Genomic DNA, 12,923 nt, shown 5'->3' with positions numbered 1-12,923 from the left:
TACCTCGTTGATGATTTAGGAGGGTTGTCGAGTCAATTTCATCTAGTCCTCACCTCCCCTCCCTTTGCCTCTCTCTCTAACCCTACGAGTCTTCAACCGCGACTTCTTCTCCCTTCAATACTTGTCCCTCGTCTTGTCTGTTGGCTACGACGGCCAAGAGCGGGGTTTGTGACGTCGGATGGCAGGGAGCTACACTTGTGCTTGACGGATTGGAAGTGGTTCATGATGTAGTTTATTTGGTTGAGGATTTGGTTAGGGGTTTGATTCCTTTTGATACAGATTCGGTGGTCAAGGGAACGATTGGGGTTGCTAAGAAAGTAAACGACGGCGAACACGATCGCCGCCACGAAGCATGAGCTCGCTCTGCTTACTGCCATGGCGAACAGGGAAATTGCCGCCGCCGACCACGCTTTGTAGAACAGAGAAAAGCCCTCTCTCTCTCTCTCTCTCTCTCTCTCTCTCTCTCTCTCTATATATATATATATATATATATATATATATATATATATATATACACACACACACACACACACACACACATATATATAGCATTTATGGGTAATTTTGGGACGGAGAAAGTGAGGATGAGGAGCATTTCAGAGTCAGTGGAAGAGTTGTGGCAAAAGCTTCAGAGGTTCAGAGTGAGGATTTGGTGGGCCGGTTGTGTTAGGGAGGAAGAAGCAAAATTTAAAAAGGATATCTCAGTCTTTTCCCTCGTTTCCATCCAAAATTTTAACGAATTTGGGTAGAGGGGGTGATGTTGATTGATTTTGATAGTTAATGGGGTGAGGTTGATGAGTTTTAAATATGGGGGGTCATGTTAACAAAACGCAATAGTTGAAGGGGTATCCTTGCAAATAACCCGTCCAATAAATATGGACCATTCCATTGAAAATAGTTTAATTATAGTCCTTAGATCAAATTCACCAACAAAAATTAGAGTAGTTTCATAAAAACAAAGATGGATGATTTTGTGAACTTTTGACCAAAATAATGTTGAATTACTTACCACATAAACAAGTTTTATGTACCATTAACTAAGACAACACGTACTATCTTAAGAGTATCCACAATGACATAACCAAAAGTAATAGGTTTTTAAAGTTAACAATATTAGTGTAAAATATGACTCACAATGCTATAATCAAATTTAGCAACCTCTTTAGAAATAATCAAATTTAGATTTTGGATAACCAAAACTAGCACCATTTTGTCAATAATCAAATTTAATGGACCTCACATTCTCAATTAAATATACACATCATTACAAAAAAAACTTTCTCTCACTTCCCCTCTCTCTTTTTTTTCTTTTTCAACAATGTTTTCAAAAAATATATTTTACTTAAAACTTTTGTTTTTAAAAAATATTTTCCCCCAAAAAATCATTTTTTAACTATTTTTAAAAAACATTTTTATACAAAAATTGTTCTTTTTTCAAAACGTTGTTTTGTATAAGAAAATGTTTTTTTTTCAAAACATTTTCTTATATAAAAACTATTTTTTTCAAAAACCGTAGTTACACAAAACCTATTTTTCTTTTTTAAAAAATTCACAAAAAAAGTTTAAAATTTATTTTCTATTTCTAATAAATAGTTTTCGTTAGTCTCAAAATTATTTTTAGAAAAAAAAACCATATCTATGTTCACAGTTATTAGTTTTTTTATAATTTAAAAATGTGATGTGGCAACTTTTTGTTATTCAATTTTGACTATGTCATTATGGACATCTACATTGCTAATCTTAGCATTATCTTAAATGGATAATCAAAAGCTAATGTGGCAACTTTTGGTTATTCATTTTTTATTATAGCATTGTGGACACCCTTAATAAAAAGCTAAACTTACTATAGAGTATGACAACACTTACTACAACCGATTGCTCAATTAACAAGTTACCATTGATTAAAAAAAGAAAGAAAGTACCTTTTTTGCAGGAAAAAATTGAGATTTTGAGAATTTATATATGCACGCCACTTTAAGCTATATACACCATATTTTTTTGTCTTTTTTCTAACAATTGGGGAGTGAGCAATCTTAAAAATGGTGTTCGATTATAAATTTAGTGTAAAAATTTTAATTTGGTCTTAATTAAGATATAATTACAAAAACAATGGTTAAATACCTAGACACCCTTTGAACTATTCCTCTTTGTCTCGCTCACCCCCTCATAGAATTTTGCCTACAGCTAGACCCCCTCATTAACGTTTCCATTTGGAGGACCTAACTCCGTTGGACGGAAAGAATAAAAAGACCATTTTGCCCTTACATATGTATCACACCAGCTCATTCCACACACTTCTCTCAGCAAATTTTTTTCCCAAATCCCTAACTCCATTCACGACCACCATCACACCATTTCTTAAAATCCAACACCGGTGACTACCACCAAGCCACCTCTCTCTCTCTCTCTCTCTCTCTCTCTCTCTCTCTCTCCACATCAGCGTATTCATTGCTGTAAGCAAGAAACTGTAGACTCCATTTACAAAGAGTAGAGAAAGAAGATGTTTAGGAACCAATACAACACCGGCATAACAACAGTAGGAAGAGTGGGCTCCAATCGAATATGCAATGGAGGCCGTAAAGTAGGGGTCGGCGACCATTGGGCTCCGATCCAAGGGCCATGTGGTGTTGGCCTCAGTTGTCGAAAATTCCAACAGAAACTGTAGACTCCGTTTACAGAGAGAGTAGAGAAAGAAGATGTTTAGGAACCAATACGACTCCACCAAACCTCGCGATTCCGCATAATCCTTTCCTGAATTTGAACTGAAAAATATCTATCCTCTGTAACAGTAGAGAGAGAGAGAGAGAGCCCCGAACGATGAGAGAGAGAGAGAGAGAGAGAACAGAGTCGAACGATCCTGCGGCGCTTTCTTGGATGACATGCTACATTAATCCGAGTTCAAGTTTCTCCTTAACCCTCCATCGATCCAATGGTTGATTTTTAAGAGCTGTTTATCCCATTAAAGGGGCTCAAATCTATCTACACAATTTGACGGCATAAATTTTAAGATCATTGCTAAACCACTACAAATTTAAGGCCTATTCTTTCAAATTTTTCGCTCTATTATTTTTTTGCTATTATTTAACATTAATAATTTTTTATTTAGTTTATTGTAGTAACTTTTTGGATTCATCCTATATCTTAACGAGAGAAATCAAAAAAGTATACAATTGTAGATTGAAGTAGAAAAAAAAGTCATATAGGACAATAGTACTAAAAAAGACATTTAGTACTATGTGAGTATAAGTCATCTCACCAGCCGACGGAAACCAACTATCAATACCCTAATTTCACCCTAAAGTTCAATTCAAACAAAGACTCCACCAAACCTCGCGATTCCGCATAATCCTTTCCTGAATTTGAACTGAAAAATATCTATCCTCGGTAATAATAGAGAGAGAGAGAGAGAGAGCCCTGAACGATGAGATAGAGAAAAAGAGAGAACAGAGTCGAACAATCCTGCGGCACTTTCTTGGATGACATGCTACATTAATCCTAGTTCAAGTTTCTCCTTAACCCTCCATCGATCCAACGGTTGATTTTTAAGAGTTGTTTATCCCATTAAAGGGCTCAGATCTATCTACACAATTTGACGGCATAATTCATTTTTAAGATCATTGCTAAACCACTACAACTTTAAGGCCTATTCTTTCAAATTTTTCGCTTTATTATTTTTTTGCTATTATTTAACATTAATAAATTTTTATTTAGTTTATTGTAGTAACTTTTTGGATTCATCCTATATCTTAACGAGAGAAATTAAAAAAGTATAAAATTGTAGATTGAAGTAGAAAAAAAAGTCATATAGGACAATAGTACTAAAAAAGACATTTAGTACTATGTGAGTATAAGTCATCTCACCAGCCGACGGAAATCAACCATCAATACCCTAATTTCACCCTAAAGTTCAATTCAAACAAAGACTCCACCAAACCTCGCGATTCCGCATAATCCTTTCCTGAATTTGAACTGAAAAAATATCTATCCTCTGTAACAGTAGAGAGAGAGAGAGAGAGAAGGAGAGAGAGAGAACAGAGTCGAACAATCCTACGACGCTTTCTTGGATGACATGCTACATTAATCCTAGTTCAAGTTTCTCCTTAACCCTCCATCGATCCAACGGTTGATTTTTAAGAGCCGTTTTGTAACGACCCGGATTTTTGACCCAATTTTTTTTAATACAAATTTATATTTTTAAATTTCTAATTCAATAATTAATTAGATTGAATAATTAAAATATATTATTTTGTGTATAATTGATATTATTTGCACTATTGAATAAGATATGTATTTAAATTTTAGATATACAGGGAATCAGTGATTCATATTCATCTCTTATCTTTCCTATCTAAACCCTAAGTAGAACTCTATTCAAACTAACTCTCCACTTCTCTATCTCTCATCCTATACATAAAAGCGTCCAGATACATTCTCACCATGTACATACATGCGTCCACATACATTAGAATTGAAAACCCCCCAAATGTGGCACTTGTCCCCTATTTTTTTATCATTATCAGTATCACTCTCCTACATCATTCCACCACTTCTACACTTATCCTCTCACCTTTTCACTACCTTATTCTCTCTCATTATACATACCCACATAAATCTAAAAAAATTGAACACCAGTATATTATTTCACTCCCAATTCTATTGTTGAGTCTAGAAGAGAGAGAGAGAGAGAGAGAGAGAGAGAGAGAGAGAGTTATGGCCGTAGGTGTGTGCACACCGTAAGTTTCGTGGGCACACCGCTGCTGTGGGCCCTATCAGAGTGCCGCCGGACGCTGCCCCGAGATTTCAAAACCACCACGGCGATCTACGAACACCGTATAACACTTATTCGGACTTAGAATCGCGTTTAAGGTAGTTTTCCAGAAACTCAAAACCTTTATCTGCATTTTAATGGAGTTACTTAGATTTAAAGTTTATTGAAGATGATGATCTGCTGTTAAATTGTTAATTTATTTTTAGTCCTGTTTATATTAAAATTTAGTCTGGTTGTGCTGGAATGATTAGTGTTATACCCTGTGAAAATTTATGATCATTTAACAAATGTTTGATTGTGAAATTATTATTGATGTTGCATTGTTAATTTGTATTTGAGTGGACGTTTACGTGTTTAATAAATTATTGGAGTAGATAAATATTTATGAAATATTAACAAGAATATTTTATTAGTAAAAATTTATTTAGATTGTAAACAAGAAATATTTTAGATTATATATTAGTTAATCTTTAACTCTAATAAATATTGACTCGAATAGCCTCGCATAATTTTGTTGTTATAAAAATCTCATATTAATATTTAATATAGTTAGTAAATACTAAATTTAGCAATAAGTATTTTCCAATAAAAATTTGTTTGTAAAATCTATGAATAATATGATAGTTAAAGAAAAATGTATAAATAGTAGAAATGTTTTATAAAATTTCTAAATGAGAAACAGATTTAATTTTAAGTGTAGTAATTAATTGTTTGACTGAATATTATTTTGTTGCTCGCATGATTAATTCTATGACAGGATTAATTTTGTCGCATGGTTATGTGTTGTTAGTACTTTTAGTTGAAATATTGAACCGTGCGATATTTTGTTGTGGCTGTAGATTGGACAAATAGATTTCCGGGGTGGTTACGAGTAGTGAATCATGTAGACGATGATAAGTAAATGGAAAATGATAAAGTGTTGAAAGTGTGAGTACTGTGTGGATTGTGAATTGAGCCATGGCGATGGCAAGGGTAACCTATGGGGCCCTGTGTTGAAATGGGTTACCTGAGGGGCCCGGTGTTGTGACGCTAATGTATGATACGTTATGAGAAGTTTCTCTTTGAGGAAGAGAATGGGTCCCATGAGACGGTTATAGTTAATGAGACGTTAATGTATGATACGTCATGAAAAGTTTCTCTTTGAGGAAGAGAATGGGTCCCATGAGACGGTTATAGTTAGTGAGACGTTAATGTATGATACGTCATGGAAAATTTCTCTTTGAGGAAGAGAATGGGTCCCATGAGACGGTTATAGTTAGCGTGGGGTAGTGGATGTCCGACCCTAATGTACGATACGTCATGGGATGACTCGATCCTCCTGTTATGGTCTTAAGTGAGAACATACTCGGTACATAACTTAGGTGCGCTCACCTAGGACCCTGGTGCAGGATAAGCAAGATGAAGGGTGGACCCATGAGACGATTGTAGTTAGTGGATGTGGGAGGAAAGGATCTCGCGGAGATGATCCTTAGATTACATGTAAGATGATGGATAGTAAAGAAAAAGACGATGTGTTATTATTCTGTGCCTTTTGTGTATTATTAATTATTATATTGTTGATCTGCATATTGTGATATTGGGTTTTAGGATTTCTACTTGGTGAATTATCACTTAGGATACATTTGTATCCTGGCAAATCGTTTGGTTCGGCGTTCAATTTGCCAGAGTGTGCAGGATTTCACAATGGAGCAGTTGATACAGGTGGGACCCCTGGAACGGAGTCTGGGCCAACATTGCTTGGAATTTCGTGTCAAAACTAGAGTCGCTTTGGAGTTGCTTTTGTTACATAGATTTTTGTATTATTTTGAAATTGTAATTTTTGTATAAGGATAAATAGGGGCCTAATAGTTTGTAAAATTCAGTATATTTTAGGGTTAATACTTCCGAAATCTCTTGAGAAATCGGGGCGTTACACGTTTATCCCATTAAAGGGGCTCAGATCTATCTACACAATTTGACGGCATAATTCAATTTTAAGATCATTGCTAAACCACTACAAATTTAAGGCCTATTCTTTCAAATTTTTCGCTCTATTATTTTTTTGCTATTATTTAACATTAATAATTTTTTATTTAGTTTATTGTAGTAACTTTTTGGATTCATCCTATATCTTAACGAGAGAAATCAAAAAAGTATAAAATTGTAGATTGAAGTAGAAAAAAAAGTCATATAGGACAATAGTACTAAAAAAGACATTTATTTGGTTTTTTTTTGTCTTTAGTGAAAGAATTATTTCTTTAGGTCATAGTTTTCTAATTTTAAACTTCCCTCCTAGACGAATGACCAGTATAAAAGTTAACCGCGAACCTAATAAAAATTAAAAATTGAAATTAATGCCAAAACAAAATATAGTGACAACATGGCCTTAGTATGTACTAATGCTTGTATTGGATGACATTCAATAAACAGACATTTTATTTGTCTTTTTTTAATTTTTATCACCAACATTAATTTATTTTCGTTTCAAAAAGTAATTGGATTGAAAGAGGGAAGAAGAAGAAGTAGAAGAAGAAGAACATAAATAAATAAATAACTCAAACCAAATGCATCAATAGAGAATAGTTTAGTTAATTTGATAATAAAAGAGAGATTATTTTAGTTCTCTGGCGAGTGATGCTCAACATCTAACAAAAGAATTGGCAACTAGATGTCAAGAATGCATTTGCTTATGGAGAAATTGATTAAGAGATTTGCATGGACCAACCTCCTGGATTCGATCATCTAAATTTCCAAATTATGTATACATGTTGAAGAAAATTCTTTACGGGCTTAAGCAAGCATCGTGGCTTGGTATGGAAAGATTGGTTAATTCTAAATTTATGTGGTTTTGTGTTTCAAGTGTTTTTTTGGTCAATAATATTCATCTGTGCATGTCCTAGTCGTGCTATGTACATCTCCAAGTCTTGCAATATGTTGATGATATGAAAGTTACGAGAGTGATTGTCACACCTCGTTCCAGGTCGTGAAATACTATGAATCATCCTTGTGCTGGAAAAAAAACGTCTAACCATACATATATTTCCCGCAAGTTTATTTACAAAATTAATCCAAATATGACGAAAGACAACTACACACCACTTCTCATAGACACTTCACTTCAATGGACCAGAACTCTTATGAACACCTGAAAAGTAAATGGAGGAAAATGTAAGCCAAAACCGAATACCCAATTTTGCTCATTTATGGGCCCTTCAAAGGGCCATCTTGATAGTAGGATTCATTCTTTCTTTAGAGTTCCTTGAGACCATAAATCATGCCAAATTGATTCTAATCAGATATCTATGATTGCTATAGACTTATCTTGATGCAAATAGATTTGATTCTGCGAGAACAAGAATTCCTTTTCAAGATTAATGTGTTTTGTAATGATATTAATTGATAGGTATTCGACAAACATAAAATTAAGGTGTCGCAGTTGATAGTATCAACGATAACTAAATTGCGAACGGTTTCAATCATTAAAATGGGCCCGAAGAAGGCCCACAAATAAGAAAACTAGATGTCCAGTCCTGGAGAGGATCCATGTCCTTTTCGAATAAGAAGAGATATCGAGTCAACCTAATGATCTGGCCTAATGCATAATTGAGAGAATTACAACTTGTAAAATGCAAAAGTTTTGCCATCCATCCCAAAAGAGATATCAAGTTTCGATTATGTAATTTTTTTACTTTTTCGATTACTCTTGACGAGACGAATCAATAAATCACAAAAGTTTGACAAAAAAACAAATGCAAAAAAAAAAATTGAACGAAGACAAGAAAAAAAATCCCTTAAATTTTTAAACCAAAACAATTACATCTAGATAAGAGGAATCGAAAAAGTACAAACATATAAAAGAAATTTGAAAAGAATTCATATAAGATGACGAAAAAAATTCAAAAAGATAATATTTCCCAAAAAAAGTAATTTTTAGTTTTTTTCGTCATCTTATTTTAATTTTTTCGAACTTAATTTATATTTTCTTCAACCTTAATCTTTCCCTAAAGTTTGCTTAGTGAAATTGTTTTTTTCGCACACTTCTTTTTATCATTTGTGGGCTCTTTGTGTTACTCTATATTCCTACATGCGTAAACAAGAAAAAAAAATGAAAATAATAATATAAATTCCCACAAATATGAACAAAAAGCAAAATAAAAGGCAACATTTTCTGTGAAAAATGCTTTTTACTCCCATTAATACGGATTTGGATCCCCTATGAGAATTCTTCCCTGTGACGATTTCCATAGAATTTGGACCTTTAATTATATTATCAGTCAAAAATAAAAACATATTCAAACCATTAATTGTCAAAATAGACGGTCTGAATGAAAACCTTCACATGATCCTCACATATAGATGCTAAAGAGAATCCGGATCCCATTAGGGGGTGTTTGGGAGCCAACTTTTTGGCTTTTTGGCTTTTGGAATTATGATCAGAATGTATTTTGTATTTAGTAGAGTATTTGGATGATATGTACAGAATGCATTTTGCAGTAGGAGTAGTGTTTGGAAGATATGGAATGAAAATGAATTATGGATTGATTTTTTACTATGTTGCCCCCGATTATTAATAATGGTGTATATTGTATATAAATAATGTTTGGGCTCAATTTATTTAAAATTTAATTCCGAAATTCTACCACCGGTCATGATTCATGAAATTTTGCCTACGGTCATGATTCATGAACTGGTGTCCCCCGTTTTTATTTTTAATTATATTTTTATTATTTCAATTATTGTTTGTTGTTACTTTTCCAAAACCATGGCAAAAATGGGAATTATTCAAAAAGAGAGTGGGTAGCCTTGTCTTTTTGGCATGGCTGAATTCAAAAATGTGAAAATGAAAATCCAAAAAGCTCCTATTTCCAGATTTTCTGTTTTGTTGTAAAAACAAGAAATTGCAAAATCCATTTTACCCAAAATCCATTTTCCCTCTTCCTCCCAAACACCCAAAATCCAAAAATGAAAATTGAAAAATGTAAAACCATGCCTCCTAAACACCCCCTAAGAGCATCTCTAATGCACCCTCCATTCCTCTATTTCTCCATTTGAGAGGATCATTTTTGGAGGAAATACCATTCCAACCCATCCTCTATTTTCTCTTCCATTTAAGAGGATCAAGTTTGGTACTCCAAATATGGAGGATGGAGAAAAAAATGGAGGATGTCCTCCATTTCACTATTCACCCTCACCAAATCCCATTTTGTTTATCAAAATAGTTTTGATACACTAATTCTTTATAAAATTGGTACCAATCAAAAGATATGTACAATATCTTCAAAATAAGACCCCTATTGAGTATTTTTTTTAATGAAGTTAGAAAAATGAAAATTTGAATTTTGGAGGGAAAGTGGGGAAGTTTGAGATTTGGGATGAGTTTTTAAAGAAATAGAAGTAGAAATAGAGTATTAGGTTGGAGTTAGATTTCCTCCAAAATTACTTTTGTAATAAAATATATTATTTTGATACTCTCAAATGAAGAAATGAAAGCAAAAATGGAGTATTGGTTTGGAGATGGTCTAATACATCCATTTACAGGGAGGGGAAAAAAGAAAGAAAGCAAAAAGTCAAAAAACGGAAAAGACCGAAATACAGTACTACAGTTTAGTACAATACCGTGGACGCATACTCACGCGCACACTCTCTCTCTCTCTCTCTCTCTCTCTCTCCACACCAGGTCCACAAAGCTGGTGGAGAAATGAAAGGAATGCAAAACCATGTTCTTTTGCCCAAACCATGAAACCAAAACCCCTCAAATCCAAAACCATCTGCTCCGCTCCCTGTATATCCATCTATTCATATCTCTGTCTCCATTCATCTATATCTCTCTCAGTACATTGCACGCACCAAAATTACCTCTCACTTTACTCTCTCTCTCTCTCTCAATTGCCACTCTTTTTTTTTTTTTGTTTAACTGAATTGCGAATTAATTACCAAAAGAAAAATTGCTGCAAAAGCCGAAGAAGGTGACTCTGTTTCTGGTGATGTATTCCATCTCAAATTTCTAAGTAAGTTGTGCTTTTGGCAATTTTCCTTTTTGGGGTTTTTTTTTTCTAGTCTTGTAATGGATTATGTATAGAATGTGAAAGAGAATTTTGAGATTTTTCCCAACTGAGTTTTCATGTTTTTGGTAATTGAATTTGTTTTAAGCTTTAATGGAACATAATGGTTTACCAGGTGGAATGTATTCAACTAAGGGCTCTGGGATGTTAGGGTTAGAAATGTCACTTCACCACCACACCCCACAACCAAACCCTCCTCACCAGCTGCAACAACATCCACCACACCCCCAAATAGTTGGGCAAATTTACCCATTTGCCCCCAAAGCCAAAACCCAACAGCAGTTAACCCTGAGTGATGAGGATGAGCCTGGACTCAACACTGAGGACAGTGCTGGTGATGGGAAAAGGAAAAACATATCCCCATGGCATAGGATGAAATGGACTGACAGTATGGTTCGATTGTTGATTATGGTGGTTTTTTATATCGGGGACGAAGCTGGATCGGAAGGGAATAATGATCCGGCGGCAGGGGCGAAGAAAAAGGGTGGTGGAGGGGGGGTTTTACAGAAGAAAGGGAAGTGGAAATCGGTGTCGACAGCGATGATGGAGAGAGGGTTTTATGTGTCTCCACAGCAGTGTGAAGACAAGTTCAATGACCTGAACAAGAGGTATAAGAGGGTTAATGACATACTGGGGAAGGGGACAGCGTGCCGGGTTGTGGAGAATCAGAATTTGCTAGAAACAATGGACCATTTGTCCCCGAAAAAGAAGGAAGAAGTGAAGAAACTATTGAATTCTAAGCACTTGTTTTTTAGGGAAATGTGTGCTTATCACAATAGTTGTGGGGGTAGCGTTGGTGGCGGTGGAGGTTCAGGTGGTCATCAATCCCCAGAGGTGGCTGTTGAGTCATCTCACCAGATGCATCCACAGTTGCAGCAACAAAGTTGTTTCCATTTGTCAGAAAATCCCCCAGTTGTGTCTCTTAATTCTGGAAGAGCCGATACGTATGGATCCAAAATGGCTTCAGCGGGGAGCCCTGAGGAAGAGGAAGACGATGAATATGACGAAAACGACGACGATGAGGATGGGGACGACGAAGATGAGATTTTAGGAGGAGGTGGAATGAGGGAGAATGGCAAGGGGTACGAGGAGGAGGAAGGGGGTGATGACAAGTGTTCAAGGAAAAGGCTGAGAAAGGGAATGACCACATTGCCCCCCTTACCTTTGATGGAACAATTGAGCACGGAACTGGTGAGTGTGGTTGAGGATGTCACCAAGAGTTTGAGGGAGAAAAGGCAGTGGATGAAGAACCGATTAATGCAGTTGGAGGAGCAGCGAGTGAGTTATCAGTTCGAAGCGTTTGAGATTGAGAAGCAGCGACTTAAGTGGGTGAAGTTCAGTAGCAAGAAGGAGAGGGAAATGGAGAGGGATAAGTTGAAGATTGAGCGGATGAGGCTTGAGAATGAAAGGATGATGCTTATTCTTCGCCAGAAGGAGCTCGAGTTGCTCGATCTTCAGCAACTGCAGCAGCAACAGATTTCTTCAATCTAGAGAAGTGATCGATCGTCAGTCATGGGTGAATTGTAAAGTGAAGTTGGTGATTTAGATAGGTACATGGTAGTGTTCTTTGTTTGCTTTTTATTTTTTCTGCTGTGATGTCAATTAAATTCGAAACGATGGATAGAATCTCGGTTTTGTTTCAATCTCACTGTTATGCTGTTGCTTGGAATTTTTAAGCTTGAAATATGTCATGTGTCACTGTTACACCAGATTTCCATGCTTTTACTTATGCTTATATATCTCTACAGATATTTGCGATGATGTATGTCGGTTGTCTTTTTGACATTTCCGTGTTTAGATTTCTTTTGAGTAATTTCCTGAACATTGCTGTGAATTCTTATGATAGTTAGTACTCTTGACTTGAACAAAACTAGTGTGTCCCAAGTTCCAACCAAGAATGGTTCATGGGCCATGCTCCCATGCGCTCATCATCATTCTTTCTTTCTTTCTTTGGCAATTTTAGTGACGAAATGATTTATGCACCCTCCTTAGTTTTTTTGTCCTTATTCATGAGAAATTACTGTAGTAAACTACCCCTGCTTCTTAGTTAAGTTTTTTTTTTTTTATAAATGAAGGGCCATTTTGTCATTTCACGTGATTAAGGAAAAGAAAAG

The 12,923-nt window shown here is 35.3% G+C and overlaps 1 protein-coding gene across 2 annotated transcripts; it reads left to right on the top strand.

The window, feature by feature from the left end:
- Window positions 1–10,417: 10,417 nt before the first annotated feature.
- LOC131324671 (uncharacterized) lies at window positions 10,418–12,518 on the top strand. Of its 2 annotated transcripts, XM_058356743.1 has the most exons (2): window positions 10,418–10,755; window positions 10,925–12,518. In XM_058356743.1, exon 2 carries the CDS (start codon window positions 10,930–10,932, stop codon window positions 12,298–12,300), a length of 1,371 nt encoding a protein of 456 aa, XP_058212726.1. In that variant the 5' UTR covers window positions 10,418–10,755; window positions 10,925–10,929; the 3' UTR covers window positions 12,301–12,518. The 2 variants fall into 2 exon arrangements, with proteins under 2 accessions (XP_058212726.1, XP_058212724.1); XM_058356741.1 differs by having other exon boundaries at window positions 10,427–12,518.
- Window positions 12,519–12,923: the final 405 nt, after the last annotated feature.

This window comes from Rhododendron vialii, chromosome 4a, assembly GCF_030253575.1.
Source record: "Rhododendron vialii isolate Sample 1 chromosome 4a, ASM3025357v1".
NCBI classification, from domain to species: domain Eukaryota; kingdom Viridiplantae; phylum Streptophyta; class Magnoliopsida; order Ericales; family Ericaceae; genus Rhododendron; species Rhododendron vialii.
The sequence above is the reverse complement of the archived record's forward strand: the minus strand, read 5'-3'. Positions and strand labels throughout refer to the sequence as shown.